Genomic DNA, 26,769 nt, shown 5'->3' with positions numbered 1-26,769 from the left:
ATAAAAAGAACAAGTTCTTGGTACACACAACACATGGATGAACCTCAGTAACATGCTCCATATTGGTGCTCCTACTCCATTTGCAGGGTGCCCACAAATGGCTAATCTAGAGAGATGGAAAGCAGCGTGATGAGCTGGAGGCTGGGCACACTGCTGTAATCCCAGGACTTGGGAGACTCAAGTTAGAGGATAGTGAGTTTGAAGCTAGCCTGGGCTATGCAACAAGAAATAAAAAAAAACAAAAACAAATACCAAATGGCTTTCTGGGAGCAAGGGGTGGGGCACAAACAGCCATAGACAGCTTAAAGGTTGCTTTATGGTTGACTAAGACAGTCTAATACTGGTGTGAGGGGCTGATCCACAGTGCCATACGTTAACTAAGGAACAACTACAGTTTCCAGTTTATGTAAATTAGACCACAACGAATCTGTTTAAATAAGAACAAGGTGTTCTCTGTAGGGCATGGTAGTGCACACCTGAAACTAGCATTCAGAAAGGCAGAATAAATGCATGTCTGAACTTCAAGCTAGAATGTGCAAAATATCAAGATCTTATCTAAAACAAACAAACAGGTTGTATACACATGCACCTAACACTGAGGGACTCTTAAGTGGACATGTGGCCCTCAAGACTCCAGTGAACATCGACACCACAAGTCCTCTTTCTAACAACTCAACAGGGAAAAGCTGGAATAGATGGCATACCATTGCCTAACGCTGTGGGGAGGAAGAAAACACATAGCCAAGGGAGAGAGGGGCGAGAGCAGGAGCCATCAAGAGGCATGAGCAAGAGAACCCTGGGTGGCTGCCATCTATATGGGGACGCACACATGGCTGTTAAATCACAGCACTGATGAAGAATGGGCAAAAGCAGCAGAGCATTCGGAGGAGTGATGCTGAGTGCTTGAAATGTAGCCAGTGCAACTGAAGAAATGACTAAAACTGGACTGTCCTGAATACAAACAGTCCACAAAGCTCTGAAACACCACTTCCAGACAAGCCCAGGGCCTCAGCTGCCCCTGCCACACCATGCCTGGCCAGCACACAGGGCACAAGGGGCAGAGCCCCAGGGTGACAGAAACAAACAAGGTGGAAGGCCTATGAACAGCAAAGATAAAGTGGCCTCTTACCTCCTCCTCCTCTTCGGAGCCACTTTCTTCACTATCTGACCTGGGAGCTACTTCATACCTAGGAAAAACAGCACTGTTTGGATACAGCTCTCCCTGCAAGCAGCAGCTTTACTGTAGGACTTGGCCAACCCCCATCGCCCAGCTGCCACGTCCCATGAAGGAGTCATCCAACTCACCCTGGGTTCATCTCAAGCCAGGCTTCCAGCTGCCCGGCTTTTGGGGCATCTGTGCCCGTCAGGATCTTGCCACTCTCCACATGGATCACTTTCACTGGGAGGTCGCTCATCTGGCTGGTCTCATCCAGAGGCTGAAAGAGAGGGACTGTCATGAACCAAACTCTCCAACTCCCACCCTGGACCCAAATGCAGATCACAAGATGAAGGCTGGTCTGAGTTATACAGTGTCAGAGAACAAGGAGGGAAGAAGAGGTGTAGTGATGTAACATATCACTTTAGAAAGGTTAAAGGGCTGAGGTCTGACATTTTCAGTGCCCTATATATTGAATCAAACTGCTCTGGGGTGACTCAGTTCTCTCTTCTCTCTCTCTCTCTCTCTCTCTCTCTCTCTAGCTAACATGCATTTTTGTTTACTATGTATGTGCCTGGAGCCCCCCAGGCTCAAATTCCCTGGAATTTGAACTACAGATAATTGTGAGCAGCCATGTGGGTGCTGGGAATTAAACCCAAGCCAAAGCTGCAACAACCAATCAAACTGCTAACCACCACAATTTTTTTAAAGATTTTATTTATTTTATGTATGAGTGCTCTGTCCGCATGTATGCCTGCATGTCAGACAAGAGCATCAAATTCCAGTATTGATGGTTGTGAGCCACCATGTGGTTGCTGGGAATTGAACTTGGGACCTATCGAAAGCTCTTAACTGCTGAGCCATCTCTCCAGCCCATCTCAATTTTTCATAGCCACACAACTATGACTAAAAAACATATGAGGCTGGAAACAAGCACCAAATGGCATTGACATCATGAACTTAGAAGAGTAAATTCTATAGTGCTGACTCAGCATGATTCCCTAGAGCTTACTTTTCTAAGGCAAGGTTGCTACCTTGAGGCCCCCACATGGCCTAGAAAAGTGGCTCTGTGCTTTAGGCACAATGGGTCACACTTTGTGGTCTGGAAGCTTAGGCAAGAGGCTGAAACAGGCAGGTTGCCAGCCCGAGCTAGACAGTAAGACTTTGTCTCAAACAATAAAAATAAAACAAAACACTATAACCCCCCCACAGTAGCTTTGTGCTGTAATATGTCAACCCATATTCTTTTACAGTAATTCAAGAGAATGTCTGCTGGTTAGTGTTTTGTTCATACACTAGAACCTACAATCATCTGAGAAACTGCCTCCCTAAGAATGTCCTATGGGCATGCCTGTAGAGCAGTATCAGCACTGATGACTAACATAGGAAGACCAGCCCACGCTGTGTGGTGCCACTCTTGAGCAGGTGGTCCTGGGTACGTTAAGCAAGTAGGCTTCCTCCACAGTCTTTGTATCGCTTGCTTTTACCCAAGTTCCTGCCCTGACTTCCCTCAGTGATGTGTAACCTGAAATGAAAAAAACCTTTGCCTCTCCAAGATGTTTCTGATTATGGTGTTTTATCACAGCAACTGAAACCCTAAGACAACATCCCAAATAAAATCCCCTGGAATGGCCATTTCCAGAAGAGCCACAGTAGTATGCTTCTTTGAGGCCAGCCTACAGAAACAAGAATGCCACTGCAGTGGCCTTCCTGAAATGCTTGGGGAACCACCTGCCTTAGAGAATAGGATCAAGATAAGTCCCGCGGGGCCATAATGAAAGCAAAACTGATGATGTCTGTGGACTTAAGTTAGCTTGGCTGTACAGCACATGCTTAAGAGTGTGCAAAGCCCCAGCTTCCATTTCTGGCAAAAAACAAAAAGCTAGGGAAAGGAGACAGCCACATTTTTTGTTTTCTCCCTTTCCCTGCCATGAGAACATAGACAGCCAGTGGGATGGCTCCAAAACTCAGGAAGAGAGTCCTCTCCTCTCCCAGGAACCCACCATGCTGGCACCTTAATTTTGCTGGTTCATCTCCAGAACTGTACAGAATGCTGCTCATGTCCCCAGTCAGCAGTACTTAGCTACTGCAGCCTGAGCTGAGCAAGACATCAAAAAATACAGGGCACAATCTACTCATAACAAAGGACAAGGCGAAAGACAGCAAAAGGCCTAGAATATGAAGAGTTAAACACATTCAGTAGACTTGGGCATGAGGCATGTCTATTATCCTAGCACTCAGGAAGCTGAGGAAGGTAGGAGGTTTGAGAGTTCAGGGCCAGCTTTGGCTACACATATAGCCTAGGCTATATAACAAGAGTCTATATTAATCCCAGCACTCGTGAGGCAGAGACAGAAGGATCTCTCTGAGTATGAGGCCACCCTGGTCTACAGAGTGAGGTACAAGAGAGCCTAGGCTACACAGAAATCCCTACCTTAAAAAGCCAGTTAGGGACCAAAGAGATGGCTCAGCAGTTGAAAGTACTTGTTCTTGCAGAAGACCAAGGTTCGGTTCCCAGCACCCACATAGCAACTCACAAGCATCCATAACTCCGGTTCTCAGGGGTATGACATCATTTCTGGACTCTGGGGAACCAGGCACACATACGGTACACAGATACAAACACAGACAAAATACTCATACACATGAAATAAAAATATTAAGAAAAATATTAAATTAAATTTAAAAAGAAAGGTCAGGGCACGGCGGCCCACACCTTTAATCCCAGCACTCAAGAGGCAGAAGCAGGCAGATTTCTGTTAGTCTGAGGCCAGCTGAGTCTATATAATGAGTCTCATCCACGCCAGCCATGGCTACTCAGTAAGACCTTGTCTCAACAGGACTAATTAATTAATGAAAATTTTAAATTAAAATGGAAGGGCAATATAATAGCTCATCCACACCTGTACTGCCATAACCCTGGAGTGAAAGACAAGTTCAGGGAATTAAAGGTCCTCTCTGGTCAAACAGATTTCAAGATGAGCCGGCCAACATGACAGCAGCTTCAACAGACAGCTTGTCAGTAGCGTCTCTGCCTCACACACCTAAGCACCTCAGTCTGAGCCCCAGAATGCACAGCAAAAGGCAGGCAGGGCAGCACACTTGCAATGCTATGACTAGGACGCTGACTCACAGGGCAGCAAGTCCAGCCAAACTGCTGAGCTCTAGGTCAATAGGAAACCCTGTCTCAAAGGAACTGGGTAGGGTTTCTTAGGATGATACTCAAAGCTGCCTTTCAATCTACACATGTACACACAGCTGCAAACACACAGGCACACGTGTAAAACAGAAAAGCCAAAAGAATATAAAAATGAATGCCATGCAGAGGTGCTCAGTGAGGCAGCTAACAGCTTCTATAGACAAATGACCTAAAACTAGCCTGACATCACCAATGCAAACATGAAAACACAGTGCAACAAAAGGTTCTTGTATTATATCTTCATAGAGAGCTTGTGCAAACACCAAAGGATGGAAAGCATCCAAATGTGTCTGTGTAGGAGACACCAACGTCTTTGTGGTCACAGACAAGCACTAGTGCAGCAGTTCTCATCCTGGGCTCAAACAACCCTTTTACAGAGGTCACCTAAGACCACCAGAAAACAGATTTTACATCACAATTTATAACAGGAGCAAAATTACAGTTACAAAGTAGCAACAAAAATAATTCTATGGTTGGAGGTCACTACAACACAAAAAGAGTCAAGCTTTGGGAATGCTGTGAACCACTAAATGAACCTAGAATGTCCCACACAGGGTTGTCCCTTCAAGGGAAGAAATTTAAAAACTTCTTATTGGCCCCTAAGGCTGGAGCAAACACTCATAAGCTTGGTGATCTTTTGTGCTATCGTGTGACTAAGGACTTTTCCAACATCGGGCCCTCCCCCCAACCCATATCGTAAATTTGTTTTTCTCAATCTATAGGACCCATCTTTATGGACTTCATAGTTTTGAAGCAGTCATGTCTGATTTATGCACACTTCGTTTGAGCATTTGAGACTGAGTTAATTATCACCAGAACAGCTTTCACCAAACTGTGCTGTGCTTAAATACGCCTAAAATAAACCACTCCGGTCAGACTCCTGAAGTGTGAACCAACATCGGCTACTGAGTTGTACTGAACCAAACTCCCCTTCTTGCTTACTGCAGCTTCTAACTCTGTTGGCTGTGAAGGTCACAGAAAGCCCTGCATGTCTGCATGGGCCCATCAGCGTGCTTGCCTAGAGAAGATTTTGAGTTTTTCCACCAAACCCATGCCTTTCAAATAAGTAGGAAGAAGCAACTTCCCAAGGGGCCTGTGGACAGAACAAGAGGTATGTATGTGACCTGACTTGAAAAGATGCCAGGACAGGTGGAAACTAGCAGAGAGCCTGGGGCCTACAATAGTAAAAACCCAGGAGAGGCAACACCCCAGTTATGAGGCAGGGCTTCTATCTGGGAAAGACTGAGAGGTTACCTTCACACAATTTTTTATACTTCCGTAAAATAGAATACTGCTGTATAGCCCAAGTTAGCCTTGATCTTATGGTGATCTTTCACTTTCGACCTCACACATACTAGACTCAGAGGCATGGGTAGTATCACTACCTTCTGGGTTTTGTTGTTTCATTTTTCAGTTTATACTTTTTTTCTCCAAACAATTACACTGAGTGCTGGAATGTAGCTCACTCGTAGACAGGTTGCCTACTATGCACAATGCACTATGTACAATGCACTATGTACGGGTGAGATTCATAGCCAGCCACCACCGCCCCCCCCAACATACACACACCAGAGGTACAGTAAATGACACTACCTGTCTTGAGGAAGTGAAAAAAGTGTAGCTAGCATCCCCACTGCCTGCTTTTTGGAACTACATACTAAGCATATGAGTGAACTGAATGAAAAACAGAAATCAAAAGGAAGGCACAAGGGAAGAGTCAAGACCAAAAAAAAAAAAAAAAACCCACTTTCAAAGCATGCTCCCCAATCAAAGATCTGAAAACAAAAGCTGACATCTTCCTGAAACACTTCCTAACAGGAGTACTGGACAAGGACTCAGAATGGATGTTCTGTGTGTTCTAGAACTAGACAAACCATAAAGAGTTTAAAAAAACTAATGCCAACACATGCCTGCAGTCCAAGCTTCCTAGGAAATGCCTGATGCACATTTGTGAAGGTGTGTATACAAACACACAGAAGTAAAATTAAATAAAAAATCTTTAAGTATTAAAAAAAAAGTGGAGCCAGGTGTGGTCATGCACACCTTTAATTCCAGCACTCAGGGAGGCAGAGGCAGGGGGATCACTGTGAGTTTGAGTCCAGAATAGCCAAGGCTACACAGAGAAATTCTATCTCAAAAAAAACCAAAGGAAAAAAAAAAAAAGGCACAAGCCAGGCATAGTGCCCACAGCTGTAATCCCGAAATGGGAGGTGGAAGCAAGAAGTTCAAGGTCAGCCCTGGGCCAGCAAAAATGATTCAGTGGCTAAGGTGCTTGACTCAAACACCTGACTACATTTGTGAATTCCATCCCAGGATCTCACAAGGAAGAAGAAAGCCTACACTACCTGTCCCCACTAAATAAAAATGTGACTTAAAACATTTTTAAAGAAACAAAATGAAAAGACAAATATCCCAGGCTGGCTAGCATTTCTGTAAGAAAGTCCCACTTCTCACCTCACCATCTGGTCCAATGGCAGGTGTCTGACCTTCAGCATTTTCTGCCTTCTGCAAATAAAAAAGAGACAAAGTCAGCCTGACCCTACAATTCCAGGCCACCTTCAAGGGATGCCTGTGCCTAGTCAGGCCCAACATGTAGGCCTGCCACAGTGAAGAGAGCCGCTGGTCAGCAACAGCCACCCTGCTGCAGCAGCCACAGCTGTCACGGAGACAGCCTCTGTCAGCGAATCTGACCAACCCATTGCATCCCACACCAGCCCTAAGTACACTGCCCACCCCACCCCCCAAACCAAGAGCTATGTCCAGCCCTTGAGCAAAGGCCCACTAAAATTTCAAATGGTGTGCTGCCAGTCCCTTCTTCCTTCCCTGGAGCTGTGGAGACAGGAAAGTGTCTGCTCTAGTCAGCACTGCAACAGGAACTGCCCATGCTGACTATTCCTGCCTCAGCCTACTGCTATGGGAACAGACACCTTTCCTGCCTCAGAATGTCTACAGCAGCCATGGTGAGTGATCTACATGACAACACCCTCTCCTGCTTCGGTCTACTGCCTTCACAATGGACTCTAAGTATTGGACTCCTGGTAAATTTTACAACCCCTCAAGACAGAAAAGTGGCCTGAGAAAGCTCCAGCAGCCCAGCTCCTCCCCCATCTCCAGCCCATGAGTAGAACTCCTCCCAAATTATGCTAATCTGAGTTGAAAAGTCTGGACAAAAACCCTGAGAACTGAATAATCCCTGAGCTTCCCACAAAAACCCACCAATCCCTGAGCTTCCCCAAGCTTAAGACTTAAAATCCCACCAATCCTCACTCTGGAAACCCCTGCCCTAGAAAGAAAGCACCTCATCCCCTAAGAAATACTATATAAAGGTTGTATCTGCCCAATTCCCTGCTGTCACCTCCTGGGAACACAGGCAGCCACTCCTGGATTCATCCCTCCTCTCCTACATTGGTCCATTTTGGTTTTTCGAGACAGGGTTTCTCTGTGCAGTCCTGGCTGTCCTGGACTCAGTCTGTAGACCAGGCTGGCCTCCTCACAAAGAGCCACCTGCCTCCCAAGTGCTGGGATTTAAAGGCATCCACCTTTGCTAATCAATCTCTTCTAAGAAATTTACTAACAAGCTGGGCGTAGTGGTGCACTCTGGGAGGCAGAGGCATGTGGATCTCTGTGAGTTCAAGGCCAACATGGTCTACAAAGTGAGTCCAGGAAAGTCAAGGTTACACAGAGAAACCATCTCAGAAAGAGAAAGAGAGAGGGAAAGAGAAGAAGAAAGAGAGAGAGAGAGAGAGAGAGAGAGAGAGAGAGAGAAAGAAAGAAAGAAAAAAGAAATTTACTGCTTGGTGCTGTGGCAATGAAGAAGAGAAAAAGTGAAGAAGGAGCTAGGCTCAGGCTCCTAGACTCCCCAGCTCCTCAGAGGTTGGAACAACCCTTCCCTGGAGATGCAACAACTGAGGAAGGAGCAAGACTGAGGCTCCTAAGCTCCTCAGCTGCTCAAGGATTGAGCAAGTATCTTCCCCTGGAAGATACAACATCTCTGTTAAAGAGGCCTCCTCTCAGAGCTATGTGGTCCTGGGCTCCCTTGTCTCAGAACAGCCTTGGGACACTGTCCCACCTCAAAGCTGGAATACCTTCCTAGGCCTTGGAGTTTCCTGGATACCTTCGCATCTGATCAGGAAGGCCAACAAACAAACAACACAGCGAACCTTCTTTTTCTTTTTTTTCTTCTTCTCCTTGGCAACCTGGGCAGCTTTGTGCTGCCGCACCAGCTCTGTGAGGTTGGCCACATACTCGTCTGTCTGCTGTAGTAGGTAGGCCAGGCGCTTGTCCTTCTTCTGGTCAATGAGCTTGCGGTAGCCCTCCTCATCTTCTGCCTGTAAAACCAAAGCAGGGTAAAACACAAGCCTGTGAGTGCTACCACAGCCCCCAGCCCCCAGCCCCATGCTGATCCTTGAGAAAACTGCCAAGGGACACAGGTCTTGCCATGAGCCACTCAGAGAGGGCATAAGTGAGTTCTAGCTGGGCAGTGGTGGCAGAAGCCTTTAATACTAGCACTCAGGAGGCAAAGGCAGGCAGATCTCTGTGAGTCTGAGCCAAGCCTGGTCTACAAAGCGAGTTCCAGGAAAATCAAGGCTACACAAAACAACCATGTCTTGAAAAAAACAATAAACAAACAAAAAAATAATAACTGTAAGTGAGTTAGACTCCCTCTCTAAAAAAAACATTACAAATCCCAACTTTCCTACCTGATCTGGGCCCTATCACCACAAATCTCAACTCCCCATCCCCAACACACTCCTTTCTACCTGATCTAGGCCCATCTCCAAGAATCTCAGCCTTTACCCCTATATGAACAAATACATACATACATACATACATACATATATATATATGAACAAAGAAGAGCTGGAGCTGCGCATTGTCATGTATGCCCGTAATCCCAGCATTAGGAGGCAGCAGCATGTGAACCTCAGTTCAAGCACAGCATGGTGTAGTTGGACTTGCTGCTTTCTGAGTTCTTTTTCCTACTCTTTATTATCCCCCACTCCTCTGTTTCAACCCTTTCACTACACAGGAGAGAAAGAAGGTAGAGGAGAGAGAGAATCACTGCTGAAGAGGAAGCGAGCCACTGACTGATGAAGCAGTGGCTGGGCCTGTCTTTAGGCCAGTTTCAGGTGTCTGTCAGCATCCTCAGACATTAGCATGGCAACTTATCCAAAGGGCTTTAATACTGTGGTATCATCACTGGCTTTGGAATGTCCAAGTTTCCATTGGCATCTCGTACCAGCAATTTCATTAAGGAGAGCTAATTGTAACAAAGTGGGAAACTCTCTTCCACATCCCAGGTGAGATCCGGAGTCTTGAGCATAGGCCTCGCTCTGATGGCTCTAACAGATCCTGAGAGAAGTGGAACCTTTACTGCCAAAGTTCCTCTGTTCCCACGCAAAAGGGGATCCTACACTTCCAGTGCGGCACCTGGCAGCAGAATGCAAAGCGACAACCCCCTTTCACCCCCACCAGTAGATAGGAGAAAGAGATCCCTGAATCTAATTTCGTCCTTCTTGTTTCTTCTTTGACTACTAAGAAAATGCAACCAACCCACCTAACGGTGCTCTAGCATTTATAAACCTTCTGCAAAGTTCCCAGAATTCCAAATATCACCCAGTCATAGAAACTATCTGCAGCTGGAAAAACCACGATTCTGCTATAGCACAAGGCAGCCCCATATCCCCACAACAGGAATTACAATGAAAACATAGTATTTCTGTTATTTTAAAGAAACCAAAATTCCAGAATTGTAACTACAGCCTGGTTTATATAGAGATTAGCCAGGGTTATAATGAAACCCTGTCTCAAATACAACAAAACACTACACAGCAAAAACTTTCCCTGGGCATTCCTTCAGTAATCTAGTTCTCTCTTGATGGCCAGCGAAGGCCCAAATGATCCAACTTTTCAAGTTCTCGGACCCAGTGTCCTGTTCTAGCAGCATGAGGATCTAGGGCCCCAGAGGCCACTGGCTGTCCATTGTGTCTGATGTCCTGCTACCCTGCCCTTCTCCTCTCCTTCTTCGGCTTTCTTCTACCCCACAGTGCTCTGCACTGTGCACTGTTCCCACCCCTCAGCTTCTACTCCAAGTCCATCTCACAGCTGCGCAGCCCTAGCCCTGACTTACTGTTTCTATCCAACAATATGATATCTCTTTTGTGCCTTCAAGAACAAACATGAGCCCCATGAAGATAGGGATTATTCTGCTCCCTCGTATGTCCCCAGTATACATGCAAGGGGCAAACCCAGAACAGGTAACAGTGTCTGTCCAATTAGCAGCTCTACCATGATGAAATGTCAGCTGGACTCATTCGGGTAGAGCCTTCTTCATTGTACCTTCTGTGGCTTTCATAATACCCAGAGCAGGAGGCAGTCAGAGAACTCAGAGCTACCCTGTACTAACAGCCAGACGGAATGAAGGTGAAGGCCCAGACCTCTGCCTCACAAATCCATGTGGCTCTTCCTTCAGCTCTACTTCTAAGCCAATCAACAGAGCATCTAGGTATAATCCTGAGGTGAATAATCCAGCACTTGCCATACCCAGGGCACGAAAGGGACCAAGAGCAAGAAAACTGGTGTATACCATAAGCCTCCGCATTCGCTCCTTCTCAATGCGCTCGTTTTCTTTCTTCTGTTCCCGCTCGGTGTTGGCATGGTAGGTGGCCACAGCCTTGGTGAGTTTCTGGAGTTTGCCTGTGACGGATCTGTGATACTCCCTGAAGTCCTTGGCATGCTGTAGGATGCTGTTGAGGTACTCCTGCAGAGACATGGTGGAGGGCTAGGAAGCTTGTTTAAAGACAAAGGAGCATCTCGACTGGCTCAGTGGCAGAGCACTTCCCTAGCATATATGGAACAACAAAAAAAGGGGGGGGTCCACATAATAAGGCCACCATGTCAGCTCTACTTATGACAAAATTTGCTGCTGGCCCCTGTGCAAACACAGGGGACGTTGGACACAACATGTGGGTACACCAAGTGAAGCTCTCTTTTTGTGAGGGAGGAGTTGGAGACAGGGTCTCACAGCCCTGGCTGTCCTGGAACTCACTATGTGGACCAGACTAGCCTCAGATTCACCTGCCTCTGCCTCCTGGTGCTGGGATCAAAGGTGTGCGCCACTGCACCTGGCTCAAGGAATCTCTTGCCAAAGGCAACTTGACCCTGTCAATCAAGTTCTAAACATGCTTCCTACCCTTTGCTCAGCTGTACCCCTTCAAGGAAGGGGCACCACAGTGACTCCAGGCCTACCAGGGCAATTTTTAATTCTGAAATGTGAAAAACTAGCCCCGTGGCCAGGTGTAGTGTGGTACGCACCTATAGTCCTAGCACTTGGGAGATAGAGGCAGGAGAACCACTGAGTTCTAACCTATCCTGGACTAGGAGTGAAAACCTGCCAAGAAAGCAAAAGGAACTATGGTCTGTGCCTCAAATAGAGACACAGTGACAAAATTTACAAGAAGCTGGGAAACATGCCACAGATGAAGCATAAATCAATGAAATGGTTGGTAGCTATCGTTCACCCACTGAGCCATTCCAATAGCTCAGGTATTTAACTTTACATACAAAAAGAAGATGGAAGGAAGAAAGGGCTGGAGGAAGGGAAGGAAGTAGGGAGAGATGGGGGGGGGGAGCCCAGTGTGGTGGCGCATGCCTTTAATCCCAGCGCTCAGGAAGCAGAGGCAGGTGGAGTGCCTGGTGTACAGAGTGAGTCCAGCACAGCCAAGGCTGCACAGAGACACCCTGCCTCCTAAACAAACAAACAAACAAACAAACAAACAAACAAACAGGATAAAATAATGAATACCAAAATGTTAACCATGATTAACGTTGAGCACTGACTTCTTAAATTTTCTTGTGTGTGGTACTGGAAATTGAACTTATGGCTGTGTGGTGGGCAAGCACTTGTATCAGTGAACTACCCTGGGCTCAGGCTGCCCTTGAAACTGCAATATTTCTGCCTTAGTCTATGAACGTAAGATTACAAACCTATACCACATCCTGGAATAAACAGTCATTGTATAAAAATGTACAAACTATGAATCAGTAACCAAGCCCTTCTGCCTGACATGGCTCCTTCTTGAGCCCTACTCTTGTTTTCCCACCTCTTAACTGCCCAGTGTGATCATTGCTCATCTTCTCTTGGCCTGTGTACTGGCACACTGCTGTGCCCAAGTCACTGTCTGGCTGCGCTACACACAGGGCGACTGAGCAACAGAGTATACCTTGCAGGGTGAACGCACCTGGTGCTTCTGGCGGCGCTTGCGCTCCTGTTCAATCTTCTGCTGCTTCTCCAGCTTCTCGGTGATGCGGGCTTCCCGCAGTGACTGTCGTTTGCTGCGCTTATAGGCCTTGGCATTGAGGGCTGTCTCTAGGGCTGTGTCTCTGCGCATGCACACCACCACCTCCTGGCGCAGCTTTAGAGCGGAAAATGAGAACTGGCATTAGGCACAATGGGTTTGTGATGTCTGTGGAGAGGCTCACACGCTGGGCAGATGATACTGCGATAAACTGCCTGGAATGCACAGGACACTTGGGAGGCACCAGAGGTGGGCAAGCACAGAGCAGAATGTGAAAGATCTGGACATGTCTACAGCCACACACACAGTTCCTGAGGAGACGTGTCAGAGCACAGCACCCTCAGGAGGGAGCTCATCAGGACTCCTGCCTTTCAGCTGCCAACTGCAACTCGGGAGCCGGTACCTGTGTATACGTAGAATATGTACATCCAGGTCATGGCACGGTGTGGGCCAGGACACTGAACTAACTCTCCTGGGGTCTGGACTGCCCAACCATGCAGGGATCCAGATAACATCCTCAAAGCACTCTGAGAATCCACTGGCAGCAAAGGCTGAGCCTTTAGGTAAGGCCATCAAACCCACCTGTCTCTGAAAGTTCAGCAACCTAAGGGCCTTGAGTTCGATGGTTGCTTTGGTTCGAAGGTCCCCAGCTAGGGAACCAGGGAGGTTTTCAAGTTCCTGAATTCGGTGTGCAATTCGAGCCTGAAGCCTGGGCAGAGACAAGAAAAGACAGATGTCTGCAAGAAGTCACCTGGTACCTGCCTTTAAAGCTAGAGTTATAAAGAACCTGTCCCTCAAAAGAGACAGACCCAGCACAGCTGAGAGGGAACACTTCAGAAAAGAACTGTAATTACAACACAAAACAGAGGAAAGCAGCCTCAGAGTGCTCCTGAGAACAGGCCTGCAGGGACCACAGGAAGCCCACGACTTGATGTTTTCATCATCAAGCTGACTCAACTTTGAGAGCCTGGAAGAGGGTACCTAAACTACAAAATTTTCTTCATCAGATGGCCATACCCCTATGACAGCATGATCCGCACACTCTGCCATACAGGGTTTCTCTGTGTAGCCTCGGCTGTCCTGAAACTCACTCTGTAGACCAGGCTGGCCTTGAACTCTGCCTCTGCCTCCTGAGATCTGGAATCAAAGGCATGGGCCACCACGCCTTGCCCTAGCAGCATGATTCTTAGGAAGGTAGGTCTCAACTATAGAAGAAAGCTAGCTAAGCATGAGCTGGAGGACAAGACAGCAAGCAGTACTCCTCCAGTCTCTGCTTCAGGTCCTGCTTGAGTTCCTGCCCTGACTTCCCTCAGTAATAGACTGTTACCTCGAAATCTAGGAGGAGAAAAACCCTTTCCTCTCTAAGCCACTTTATTAGGTGTTTTAGAACAGCAAAGAAAAACAAACTAGAACAGTGACTTGGCTAGGTGCTAACCCCATGTGGGCAATGAGTGCTGGCCTGTGGCATCAGGCAGCGCAGCCTCAGCATGAGACACAGGGCTGTGGAAATCTACATATGCCATGGACATTAACATTTTGTCTACAGGTTAAGATGATATCACCCCCTCTCAGTAACCCTATGTGGGAAAAGTTCTCCATTTTATCTTCCTATGCTTATTTTATGGAGCACCTATTCTGTGCCAGGGTAGTTTCTTATATGGAGTCTTAGCAGTGAATAGGGGCCAAAAAAGTTGCCTGGTCTCTTGTGTGTCACAGTCCCATTAGAAGAATGGGTGTAAAGGGATAAAGCAGTACGCACTGGCAGCAATGCCAGAGTACCAAGTGCAAGGCAGAAAGGATGCAGGACCAGGCACCTCAGCAGCGAGGCCTGGTGGAGAAGATGTGCGGCAGCCTGTGCAAAGGCTCTGCTCTGGAACGGGCCTAAGGAAGGTGGGAGAACATTCCCCTGTACCTGGCAATCAACACTGGCAGTGCAGCACTAGGGTGCTCACCTGTACTCCCGTTCCTGTAGGATCTCCACAGGGTCCAGACCCCGGGGCTTCTGGATGGGGGTGATGCGACTCTGCTTCTGGTGCAGTGGCACCAATGGAGCAGGCTGGGCTGGCTGCCCTGGGGATTGTGTTTGTGGTGGCATTACAGGTGAGGCAGCAGGTGGGACGGCAGGAGGTGCAGGTGAAGGGCGGCCTGTTGGTTGTGGGGGAATCAGCTTCTGTGGGGTGCTTGTGGGGGCAGCAGCATTGGCCATGGGTCCTGGGGAGGCAAGCGGAATATGCTGCTTGACCTTGGGGCCCACAGGACTGTCCTTCCATCCCTCCCACCTCTCCCCTAGGATAGAACCCAGACACTTTCACCCTCCAGCTCAGCCTTAACACACAGAGTGTGGTCTTTCTGTGCCAGGCTTCACAGCGACAGCATGGCCCTGTCTTTCCTCTACAGCAGTTCACCCCTCCCCTTTAGCAGACTCATCTCTGCCATTTCAAATACCCTTGATCAATGGCAGTCTAAAAATATTAATGGAAAATTCCAGGAACAAACGATTACTAAGTTTCAACTGTGTGCTGCTCTGAATAGCTACACCCAAGTTCTACTTCTGTGTCATCAACTGCTTCCTTACAGTAGCATCACAAGTGCAAGTTCAGTGTACACTGTCCTGAGCCATGTTCCTGCTTACTCTATCTTCACTGATATATTTCACCATAAGCTCTTGTTACTCTGATGTACAAAACTTCATCGATGACAGGTAGTGTGTGAAGAAAACATGCAGTATGCAAGGGTTTTGCTTTTATCTGCATGTTAAGGATCCACTGAAGGATTGATGCTCTCTGATGAAGGGCCTGACTGTATTCCATATCCAAACAAAGCAGATTTCAATATACAATGATCCACCGCAGATCCCAAGAGGACAGGAAGGATCCACTGTCCCAACCCAAATGTAGACCTTGAAATATCCAACTAAACCTTCCAGTCACCTCTGAGAGGGCAGGGCCTTGGCTGAAGCGTCAGCAGACTTGACAGGATACTGAACTGTTTTGCCCCCTACTTGCCTTCACTGGGGTGGGGGTGGTGGGGAGTTCCTCCAAGCTCAGAAGCACCTTGTGCTGAGCAAGCTTGTCTGTGGTCACTGCTATAGCCAGCCATCTCCTTGAGTCCCATAGTAGACAAATCCGCTGCCTTCCTCCATTGCTGATTAGTGTAAGGAAACTGTAGGACAATCCCTACCCACAGGACAAGGAGGACTCTGCAGTCCCCAGCTGAATCCCAGAGAAATCCACAGAAAAGCCCAAGGATTCTGGGGTGAAAAACTATAGCTCGGGCATACCTCAGGCTCATGATAAGAGTTGTGCATGCCACCAATATAAAAGAAATTACCTTCAGGCCATGGCTTGGGCCCCCCTCCAGGGGGCTGACCAGGCATCCCGGGGGGTACACCTGAGGGTCCTGGGGGAGGCATGTTGGGCCCTCCCATACCTACATTCAAGAAAACAAAGTACCATAAATGCCTCTGGGTTCAAACTTGCTAGCCTACACTAAAATCAGCTCAGGGAACAGAGCCACCCACCACAATAAGGCCAGAGAGCATTTATCTAGATATAGCCCTGCCCATCTCAGCAGTCATAAGTACCACTAGCTGGGAGCCAGGACTGCCTGACACTATCACCCACATTAAGCATCCTCCCCACTCCAGGGCCTTACCATGGGGCCTACTGTAATTTGGAGGGGCTGGTCCTGGACCTGGGCCAGGGCCAGGGCCAGGGCCAGGCCCAGGTCCTGTGGCAGACACTGAGGGTGGAGGTAGTGTTGGCATCTGCTGCTGCATTCCAGGCATTGGACGCTTGCCTTGCACGGCCATCTGCAGGTGGTCGGGCAATGGCTGGCCCCTGGCCAACATCTTGTAGGCCATTATCTGAGCTCTGAGTTGATGCAGCTGGTTCTGGTTAAATGGGGTTGGGCCTCGGTTTTGCTGCCCCAAGGCCTGGGGGTCAGAACCATCCAGTGGGGCTCCTCCTGGCCCAGAGGACATCTGGGGGCCTGAAGATGGGCCGCTGGCTGGGACAGGACTGGAGGCATGTTCAGAGCCACCCAGGGGTGAGGGGTAACCTGCAGGGAAAAACTAGTTCAGTAGTCACTCAGCAGCATCCATCTATCACTGCCAAATCATATCCACACCACCTGGCATCCCAGACAGGTAATGAGGCAACATCATTCTCCTAAGTTAAACAAGAAGTACCCAGAGGGAGGTGGCTGAGTCGCAGCCTCAGCCCAAATGTGGCCATGAGCTTGGGTACAAGTTTCAGTATGGTACAAAAGGTAAGACTTGCAAACTAGGCTCCATAAGGCCAGTTTCTCCACTGTCATTTCTGTGAAGACCCAGGACCTTGCTTACTGCCCATCATGACAAGGACGACTCCACAACTCATCTACTACATCAATCATCCCCATGTAGAAAAATCAACTCGCCTAAGGCAGGGTCCTAGGGCACCACCGGAGTTGCTGGCCCTCAGGCCCCACCATGCGAGGCCCTGACCTTAAACACCATTCTGATCAACCATCTAGCTCTGTCCCACCTGTTCAGTCTTCGAGGGCTGCTCCAAGACAAGAGGCTGTACTGAGCACTAGCCACACCTTACCAGTGATGCCTCCCCACAGCTCAGTTGTCCTAGCTGCCCTTGAAATCCCCGCTAAGAAAAGCAGATTCTGGGCTCCAGGCATATGAACATAAGACAGAAAGTGACCCGGACTGTACCTTGGGAATGCTGATCCATGGGACTAGGCGGAGGTCCCATGCCTGTGTGGGCCCCTGACCGCATGCCCATACCTTTCATCTGGTTGTATCGTGGGTCATCAGGCATGCCCTTCTCGTGCATGGACTCCATAGGCTGTGAGACAGACAAGGTCATAGGTCAGCCAAGGACAGCAAGATGCAGCTGAGCAAAGTACCATGAGGAAGAAGACCACACAGTGGTCCACCCAAAACTAGTTCTGAGGCAGTCAACACAACTTCTGGGTGTCAAGACAGAGATTCAAAATCAAGCTACTGGAGAAGTGACTACTTAGGCAGGGGAGACATGGAACTGTCAGTGAGAACCCACAAGGAAAGGACCACATATCGCAGCAGGGATTTTCTGGCCACTTGTGGCCTGTGTCAAAAAGACTGGGCACAAACCTAGGGCTTAAGTCCTCATCCTTGGAGACTGCAAATCAAATGGACATGCACAAAGGCCTGCATAGAGACAAGACAGTGAAAATATGGCTACTGTCCTCAGTGCCTCTCAGTCCCAGCACTGAGCCAGAGCAATGTTAGCAGGATGTGGAGAGGCTGACACGTGGCACCCTTGGGAGTAGGTATGCCTCCGAGGGCAATGGCTAGAGTGGCTATTCAGAGAGGCATCTCCTAACCTGGCCTGGTTATCAAGAAGCCTGTTCTACAAAACAAAACAAAAAACCCTCCCGGGCCAACATGTCATGAAGCAGAGAGACACCAAAGTCACAGCTCAGTACAGCTTTAACAAAGGAAGCTGTGACAGGGACATGGGGGCAGCTTCCTGTATGGCTACAGGTGTATGCAGGCTCCCCAAGAATATTCATGCTGAGCAAGAGCTTGTCTCCAGCATAGAAGGAGCTCTGTGTAGGTGAGGTGCTGTCAGCCAAACTCCAGTAACCTAGCAGGTTTCTAGATACATGTAGGTATCCACAGGCACCTGTCAGAGGTGGTACAATGTGTAAGCAATGTTAGAAGGAAACAGGTAGAGGGGATGTAGCTAACATGCTCACTGGAGAAGTCTGTAAACCAGAAGGTGGGTGCACACATGTAACCCACAGCTTCCTTCATAGGAGGAAAAGGGCAAGAAAAATGCTAAACTAAGATGACAGAACAGTCCAGGAACTAGGGAGCCAGAGAAGGGGCTGTCTCAGAAACAGAACACAGTTGGTGCACAAGGACAAGCAGAGAGAGGGATGAGACAGGCATGTAAGGGCCTTCCTAATTTGTGGATGGGGAACATCCACAAACTTGGAAGCCTGCAGGGGTAGGAAGCAACACAGGGATAACCCTGCAGGAAAGAGGAACAGCTGACGAGGCCACTATCCTGAAGCCTACTGCACTCCGTGTGCCCAGACAAATGCTGACACTACTCCCAGGCCAGCCCTAAGAGGAAGATCAAGGCCTCAGGTCAGGAGAGCTATTTGGCAGCTTTGCTGGCAAAAGCAATGCTGACACATTCCCCAAGTAGAAAGATGGCAGTGGTCCGGAGTACAAGTTCAGGAGCAGACTGAATACTCCCCACTGTTTCAAGTATGCAGGCTCCCAGCACAGCCAGAGGAGAAGCCTCTTTGGAGGAATTTAGGAATTCCCTTATTAACAAAAGAAAGCTTTGGCACACCATTCCCAAACAAGAAGTATGGGAAATATAGAATGGGGTGGCTGCTCAGCCTCCTGGCTCAGGACAAATTGATCCTTTGTTCAAAGCAGTACATCTTAAAGAAGGAATCTGAACCAAGCCAAGTCACTTCCACAAAGACCTCTCTCCTCTAGCCTACGGGGGGCTTCTGCAGCCTTTTATGAGACACCAAGGTCCCAGGCTGAAGCAAGTCTCAGGAACAGAGTACAGGAGTGAAAGCACAGAATGCCTACCTTGTGCATCTGGTGCATGTTGTCCTGAGGGTATCCTCCAGGCCCCTGGGTAGGCATGGGGTGTCCTGTCGAAGGAGGTCCCGGGCTGGGCCCCATCATGCTGTGAGCAGAACCTGGTGAGGGACCAGGGCTAGGGCCCAGCATTGCACCAGGTGAAGGACCAGGGCCTGGAGAAGGGCCAGGCCGAGGAGTCCCACCCAGGGGTGGGTCTGGAGTGGACATCTTCACAGCTCAGGCAGTGGTCTCCTGCTGGAAAGATATCCTGGTCACCCTGGATTCTGGAACATGCGTTCAATTAGGTCAAGAACAGCAAAGGACCCAAAGGCCAGTCAGATGCACCCAGCCTACAATGCCTCATCCTTGCAGGCCCTATTTGAAACCCCTGCTCCAAACTTCTTCTGTTCTTTTTTGAAGAAAACCATGTTATCTCAGGAAAAAACCAGATCAGAAAGCAGGGCATAATCAAGTAACAGGGAAGTAGAGGATCTCTTCATTTGAGTTCAGTCTGGTCTAGACAACAAGTTCCAGGCCAGCCAGGATTGCACAGTGAGACCTTGTCTCAAAAATAAAATTTAAAAAATTAAAAAAAAAAATGTTTCATGTATTGCCCCAGCTTTACCTAAATATCACATGGTAGTTAAAGTAACAAACTGGTAAAACTGACCTCCTGGGTGAGTTCAATAACCTAACCAGAAGGCTACAACTGATGTGGTCAGAGGGATAATAAATACCCTCCCCTGACCTGCATAATCAGCTAGATCCTGGAGGACTGTGGGGCATCTCTCAAATTGTCCTTTAACTATAAAAAGTCATCTGTTTTTTTGTTCATGAAGGTCCAGACAGACAGACACAGACACACACCCACACACAACAAACACAATCAGTGAATTCTAATCAAAATCCAATCCACAAACATGGTCAATATGGAGGAAACATTTCCTCCATATTTCCAAGCACAGCATAGTCAATGCCTTTGACTTGTCCTCACACAGATGAACAATTAATTGGTAAAAGGAAGGCTGGAGGAGCCAGAAGTTCTTCTCAGGACCCATGACCCTTGAAAACCAGATCCTAAACTAATTTTAAAAAAAAAAAAAAAAAAAAAAAAAAAAAGGAAAAAAGGAGTTCAGGCACGATGGCACACATTTTTTTTTAATCCCAGCAGTGGGAGGCAAAGACAGGTGGATCTCTGTGAGCTTGAGGTCAGCCTGGTCTACACAAAATTCCAGACCAGCCAGGGTGCTATAGTGACCCTGCATCAAATAACAAACAAACAGAAGAACAAGAACAAAAAGAAGAAACAAAGAAAGGAAAGAAAAAGAAATGCTGTCCAGGTATAAGACTTCAGACCTTGGCTCACAGAAGCACCTACCTACAGCACCAAGAGAGACAGGTCTATTCTTTTAACCTGAACATTAGATGATGGCTAAACTTCTTACCTTTCCCTCCCTAGAAGTCATCTGGGAGGAACATCACACGGTTCTAACCCCTCCACAGCCATCAAAGTGCCTGAAAGCCTATCTTGAGTTCATCACTCTAGAGATCACCTCAGGGACCACAGAAAAAACAGAAGCAATGGTTGGTGAGGTTACTCTGAGCCCATCAAGAGATTCTAATAGGGAGCAGGAAAGAAGGCTCAGCAGTTTAGATCACTGGGTTCTCTTGCACCACCCCTAACCAAGTTGCAGGGATCTATCCAATAACCAATTCTGACTTCCTTGGGCACAGGCATGCTTCCTTGGGCACATACATGCAAACAGGCAAAACACTTATTTGTGTAAATCTGCCTGGCTCCTCCTGGATCCCTGTTTGGCCTGCTGACACTATCACTCTTGTTTTCCCTCCTCCCTTCTAACCTTCCTCAGGCATCAGTCAAGAACTTCCTTCCTCCTTACACCTGGCTGTTACACAAGTCAAACTCCAAAGCACTTCTGAGGTCTCTGAGGCAGGCCCACTGTCGGGGTACCCTGACTGCCACTGTTAGGGTCTGAATTAAGGTTATGTGAGATCTACTGAGAAGGAACATAGGAAGCACTTTCCTCAACTTCTAGAAAATAGTTAGGATAAACAATACTCCCATACCTAAGGTGTTTTTCTGAAAACAAATAGTGCTGTAGGTAGGCGCTGTTGTGCTTTACAGAACCTTGAATTTGCTGCCCTGTGAAGCAGGATTCTTGCTGAACTGGAAACTCTGTAACTTTGTGTCAAAGGAGCTACAAAAATAAATTCAACTGAGCCTTGTTCTGCAAACTGCACTTAAGTCCTCATCTGCCTTTGAGTCACCTGTTTCCTACTTCAGTTATCCTGGCTATCATCGGGATTTGACCAACTTCTCACAGCCACTCCCAACAACACCATTCACCTGGAAGGCATTTCATAACAGCAGTTAGGATTAACTCTTTAGAAGGATATGATAAAAACAGGAGATAAAATTTGGCCAGGCAATTTAGGATAAATAGACCACAAATAAAGTATCAAGTTTCTCTCTAAAAGCCATAAATGTTTTGGGGCTCCTTAAAGTCTCCTCCTTGACGTTCTAGAAATGCCCCAAGTATTTTAGGTGCCCTGATCTCTGACATGGCTCCTAAATGATTCTAGGGCTACTTCTTGGAGTAGAGGGATGCTAGAATAGTAGTAGAGGACTATTAAAAGAAACTCCTTCAAGAGACTGGTCAAAAGCCTGGAGAGATGGCTGAGCCATTACTAGTCCTGGCTGTTCTTCCCTGGGCTCAGACGCATCTGTTAACTCTAAGTTCCAGAGATCCAACACAACTCTTCCATCCTCTGCAGATACCATGCACATGATGCAAAGCATAAACAGTCATACACATAAAATAATAATTACAAATTCTTGTCTAGGGACTACTCCTAGAAGACTTCAGAAAGTCTTATCTCACTGAGTTAAAAAAAAAAATCCATAATAAAAAGAGGATGTTCTGAGAAATTCTATCTTTTCTTACAAATAGATTTAATGACTGTGCCTGCTTTTCCTCATGTCCTGTCTCCCCAGTCCCTTTGCTCTTTTCCCACTAATCCAAGTAGACTAAGAAGTTAAACTCAGCCACAGAGGATCAGCCAAATAACCCCTGTGTTAGGGATAAATGACAAGAGGCCATCTTGGTCATATGAGTGTTTGCTAGCTCAGTCTGAAGCCTGGCACATCTTTTCACAGGGAAGAAATTGCCTCCCTCCGTTATTTTCATCCTGGCCTACAGTATCTAAAAAACAAAAACAAGCCTGGTGTGGTTCATACCTTTAACCCTAGCATTCAGGAGGCAAACAGGCAGATGTGAGTTCAAAGCCAGGCTAGTCTGCATAGAGAGTTTCAGAACAGCCAGGGCTACATGGAGAACCCATCTCAGAACCAAAAAAAAAAAAAAAAAAAAAAAGAAAGAAAGAAAGAAGAGAAAAAGAAAGCAAGAAGGAGCAAAAGCTCAATCAACTGGATCAGAGTGTACTCTCAGAGGGTGGGGACATGGAGGAGGCCTACACTGTTCCAAGCCATCTTTCTGATCACAATAGAAAAGGCTGAGGGGGTAGAGAATCTTACTCTGCCCTTCAAACCACTTAAGGTTTGCTGACCTTATTTAACAAAAGAGGAAGACCAAGTCTCAAACAACATGAAACTCTACTCCATAAATTCAACAGAAGCAAACTGTTAGCAAATGGCCCAGCCTTTCCAGAGAAGGCCATACATGAAGATACCATTAAAATAAATTCAGGGCTCGGAGAGCTCAATGGGTAAAGTATCTGTCATATAAACATAAAAACTCAAGTTTCCTGGCATGGACTCAGTTGCCTGATCCTTGATCGCTTCCCTCTGATGGGAGTGGCCTTGCCAGGCCAGAGGAAGAGGATGCAGGCAGTCCTGATGAGACTTGATAGGCTGGGGTCAGTTGGTAGGGGAACAGGACTAGAGAAGGGGCGCGAAGAGGAAGGGAGGGTGAGACCAGGATGTGATAAAGGAAGGGGCTACGATCGGCTGTACAGTGAATAAATATAAGAAAATAAATTAAATCAAAACAAACAAAACAAGTTTCAATCCTCAGCACTCATGTCAAAGTTGGACATAGCAGTACCCATCTGTAACCCTGACAATGAGAGCAGTATCTGAGGGGCTTGATGGCTGGTCAGTCTAGCTGGATCACAAGGTCCAGATTTTGTGAGACCCTATCTCAAAGAATAAAGTGAAGAAAAACCAAAGAAACACCATCCTCAGCCTCTACATGCAACCTATAGACACATACTACAGGAAGATATAAATATATTAATATTTAAAAGACAAAATTTAGGGCTAGGTATGGTATTGCACACCTGAAATTCCACTACTCAAGAGAGTGGGAACAGAGAGCTAGAGCAAGAATCTCAAAAATAGGGGTTGGAGTGAGGGGACAGGAAAGATGGCTCAGTAGGTAAAGGCACTCGTTGCTGAGTCTAACCTGAGTTCAAATTACCCCCATGGTAAGAGAAGAAAAGTGAATTTTTATAAGCTGCCATGACAAGTGTGTATGCCCAGGCACTAGCACACAATTGAACACTGACACACACAAAGTGAACAAATACAAATACACCCACAAAAATAAAAATAGAATAAAAAGGGCTGAAGAAATGGCTCAGTGGGCCGGGTGATAGTGGTACACACCTTTAATCCTGGCATTCAGGAGACAGAGACAGAGACAGGAGGATCTCTGAGTTTGAGGACCGCCTGGTCCTTAAAGTGAGTTCCAGGACAGCCAATGCTACACAGAAGAACCCTGTCTGGAAAAACAACAACAACAAAAATACATCAATGGCCTTTTAGCTGGGCATAGTAGTGGACTCAAGGAGGCAGAGGCAGGCAGATCTCTGTGAGATCAAGGCCAGTCTGGTCTACAAAAGCGAGTCCAGGACAACCAAGGCCTCAGGGAGAAACCCTGTCTCAGGGGTGGGGAAAGGGAGGCTCAATGGTTAAGAGTGCTTGCTAATCAAGTGGATGTCATGGCTCACACCTTTAATCCCAGCACTCAGGAGACACAGGCAGGTGGATCAGCTTGGTCTACACAGCCGATTCCAGAATAGCCAGAGCTACAAAACAGAGACCCTGTCTCAAAAAACAAGCAAAACAAAAAGTGTTTGCTTGCTGCTCTTCTCTAAGACCTGAGTTCAGCTCCCAGCACCCACACTGCATGGCTGACAGCCCCATGTAACTCCAGCTACAAAGAATCTGATATCTTCTCCTGGCTTCCACAGGCATTCAACAAGTGCATAGAGACATACAATAAAAAACAAAAACAAATATATATATATATATATATATATATATATATATATATGTAAATAAACCTGTGTATGAGTAAGAGAGAGAGAGAGTATGTGTGTATGTGTAGGTATGTACTGGGCAGCAGGGCCTGGGCCTCCTGAAGTACTCTTCAAAACAGCATTTCTCAGCACATAATTGGCCAGCTTTTCTACAGGTTATTTCCCTATGGCTGATTTTATCAATTAAGTCTTCAAACAGAAAGGTGAAAGCACTTCTAGGCCAGTCAAGGTTACATGGTGAGACTCTTGTCTCAAAAACAAACAAACAAACAAACAAACAAACAAACCCTGGCTATAAAAGCAGAGGAGGACCTGATTTTAAATCCTCAGTACTCTAAAAAAAGCTGGGTATGGATGGCTGTGTATGCCTGTTACTGGGAGATGAAGACAAGTCCATCAGCGAAAACAAGCTTCAGGTTCAGTGAGAGATCCTGCCAGCAAAGATGAGGAGTTATTTAGGTTTCACAGGCAATTTGCTATCAGCCTGAAAAACTGTCTTCAAAAAACAAACAAAAAATTATTAAGACTTTTAATCTAAAAGGAGAAGGTAGCTTTCTAGATAGATTAAAAGTCCAAACTGCTTCTGGGGCTGGAGAGATGGTTCAGTGGCTAAGAGCACTAGCTGCCCTTCCAAAAGAATAAGGTTCAATTCCCAGGACCCACATGGCAGCTCACAAAGTTGCAAGAGATCCGATATATCTTCTGGCCTCCAGATGACCAGTCACGAAAGTGGTGCACAGATAAAACAAGCAAGTATATTACTTATAAACAGTGTTTACATATAAACATTTTAATAATTTATTTAAATTTATTTTATGTGCATCAGTGTGAAGGTGTCAGATCCCTTGGAACTGGAGTTACAGACAGTTGTGAGCTGCCATGTGGGTGCTAGGAATTGAACCCGGGTCCTTTGAAGAGCATATACAGTGCTGTTAACCACTGAGCCATCTCTCCAGCCCCACATATAAACATTTTCAAAAAGTCATTTAAATGTGTATTACTTATAAACAATGTTTACTTATAATTTTTGTTAAAGTCTGAATTTCAAATTCAGTTTTCCAGCTAACCAGAAGAAAAAAAAAAACAGGACAGGTGGGGCAATGGTGGCACATGCCTTCAATCCCAGGAAGAAGAATCAGGCAGAACTGATTTCAAAGCTAGATAGTAAGTTCCAGGACAGCCAGGGCTACATAGAGAAACCCTGTCTCGAAAAAACAAAGAAGTAGAGTAAGGTACCCTCCAGCTGGTTGTAGAAAGAACAGATTTTGACAGCCCATACCCGTTGCCCCAACTTCTGTGGAAGCTAAAGCTGGAGGATCAAGAGTTTAAGGCATCCTGAGAAAAACAAAAGACAACAGAGGCAGCAGCTGCCCTCTCCTGCCCAACAAGCCCCTTCGCCTGCCAGCTCTCCTCTTCCCTCAGCCAACTCATGCTTCCAATGACTAAAGACTTGACCACTCAAAGTCCAGCTCTCCAAACTGCTACCACCTTATGCTTGAAGGTAGATTAAACGTCATTCTCACCATTAGGCTACCTATGCATAGAAAGGAAGTTGGCAGTGTCATTGCTAAGAAAGGAAAATTTGTTAAGATTTGTGAGAAGAGTGGTGTGCCTATCAATGTCTCAGAAGAAAATTGTCCTAAGAGAATTATCACTTTGGCTGGATCTACTAATGCCAGTCAAAGCCTTTGCTATGATCATTGACTAACTAGAAAAGGACATTAGCAGCTCTACAACCAGTAGCACAGCTGCCAGTAGATATCTGTTTCCTTACAGCTTAGGGTCCCTAATAGTTACTGTGGCTCTCTCATTAGAAAAGGTTGTTGGGGGGCTGGAGAGATGCCTCAGAGGTTAGAGCACCCCCTGTTCTTCCAAAGGTCCTATGGTCGATAATGAGACCTGGTGCCCTCTTCTGGCCTTCAGGCACACATGCAGGCAGAATACTATATACATAATAAATAAATCTAAGAAAGGAAGAAAGGGAGGGAGGGATCGAGGGAGGGAGCCAGGCGTGGTGGCACACAGCTTTAGTCCCAGTACTTGGAAAGCAGAGGCAGATGGTCAGCTTGTCTACAAATCAAGTCCAGTACAGCCAAGGCTACATGGCTACACAGGAAAGGAAACCCTGTTTCAAACCCTCCCCCAACAAAGAAAAGAAAGGAAAGGGGAAAGAGGAAAAAGAGAGGGGAGAGGGGAGAGGGGAGAGGGGAGAGGGGAGAGGGGAGAG

General features: G+C 46.9%; 1 protein-coding gene across 1 annotated transcript; it reads right to left on the bottom strand.

The window, feature by feature from the left end:
* Positions 1-1,085: 1,085 nt before the first annotated feature.
* LOC129684196 (transcription activator BRG1) lies at positions 1,086-19,515 on the bottom strand (the record flags this gene model as incomplete). The annotated part of the gene is made up of 12 exons (XM_055617269.1): positions 19,245-19,515; positions 17,358-17,490; positions 16,307-16,711; positions 15,983-16,081; positions 14,605-14,863; positions 13,235-13,361; positions 12,596-12,769; positions 10,942-11,115; positions 8,516-8,683; positions 6,810-6,860; positions 1,306-1,436; positions 1,086-1,187 (listed from the first exon to the last, which is right to left on the bottom strand). Coding segments are annotated over exons 1-12 (2,045 nt in total), but the record flags the coding sequence as incomplete, so codon positions are not given.
* Between the last annotated feature and the right edge of the window lie 7,254 nt (positions 19,516-26,769).

Source organism: Psammomys obesus, unplaced genomic scaffold (genome assembly GCF_907164565.1).
Source record: "Psammomys obesus unplaced genomic scaffold, mPsaObe1.curated_primary_1811, whole genome shotgun sequence".
Lineage (NCBI taxonomy): Eukaryota > Metazoa > Chordata > Mammalia > Rodentia > Muridae > Psammomys > Psammomys obesus.
The sequence above is the reverse complement of the archived record's forward strand: the minus strand, read 5'-3'. Positions and strand labels throughout refer to the sequence as shown.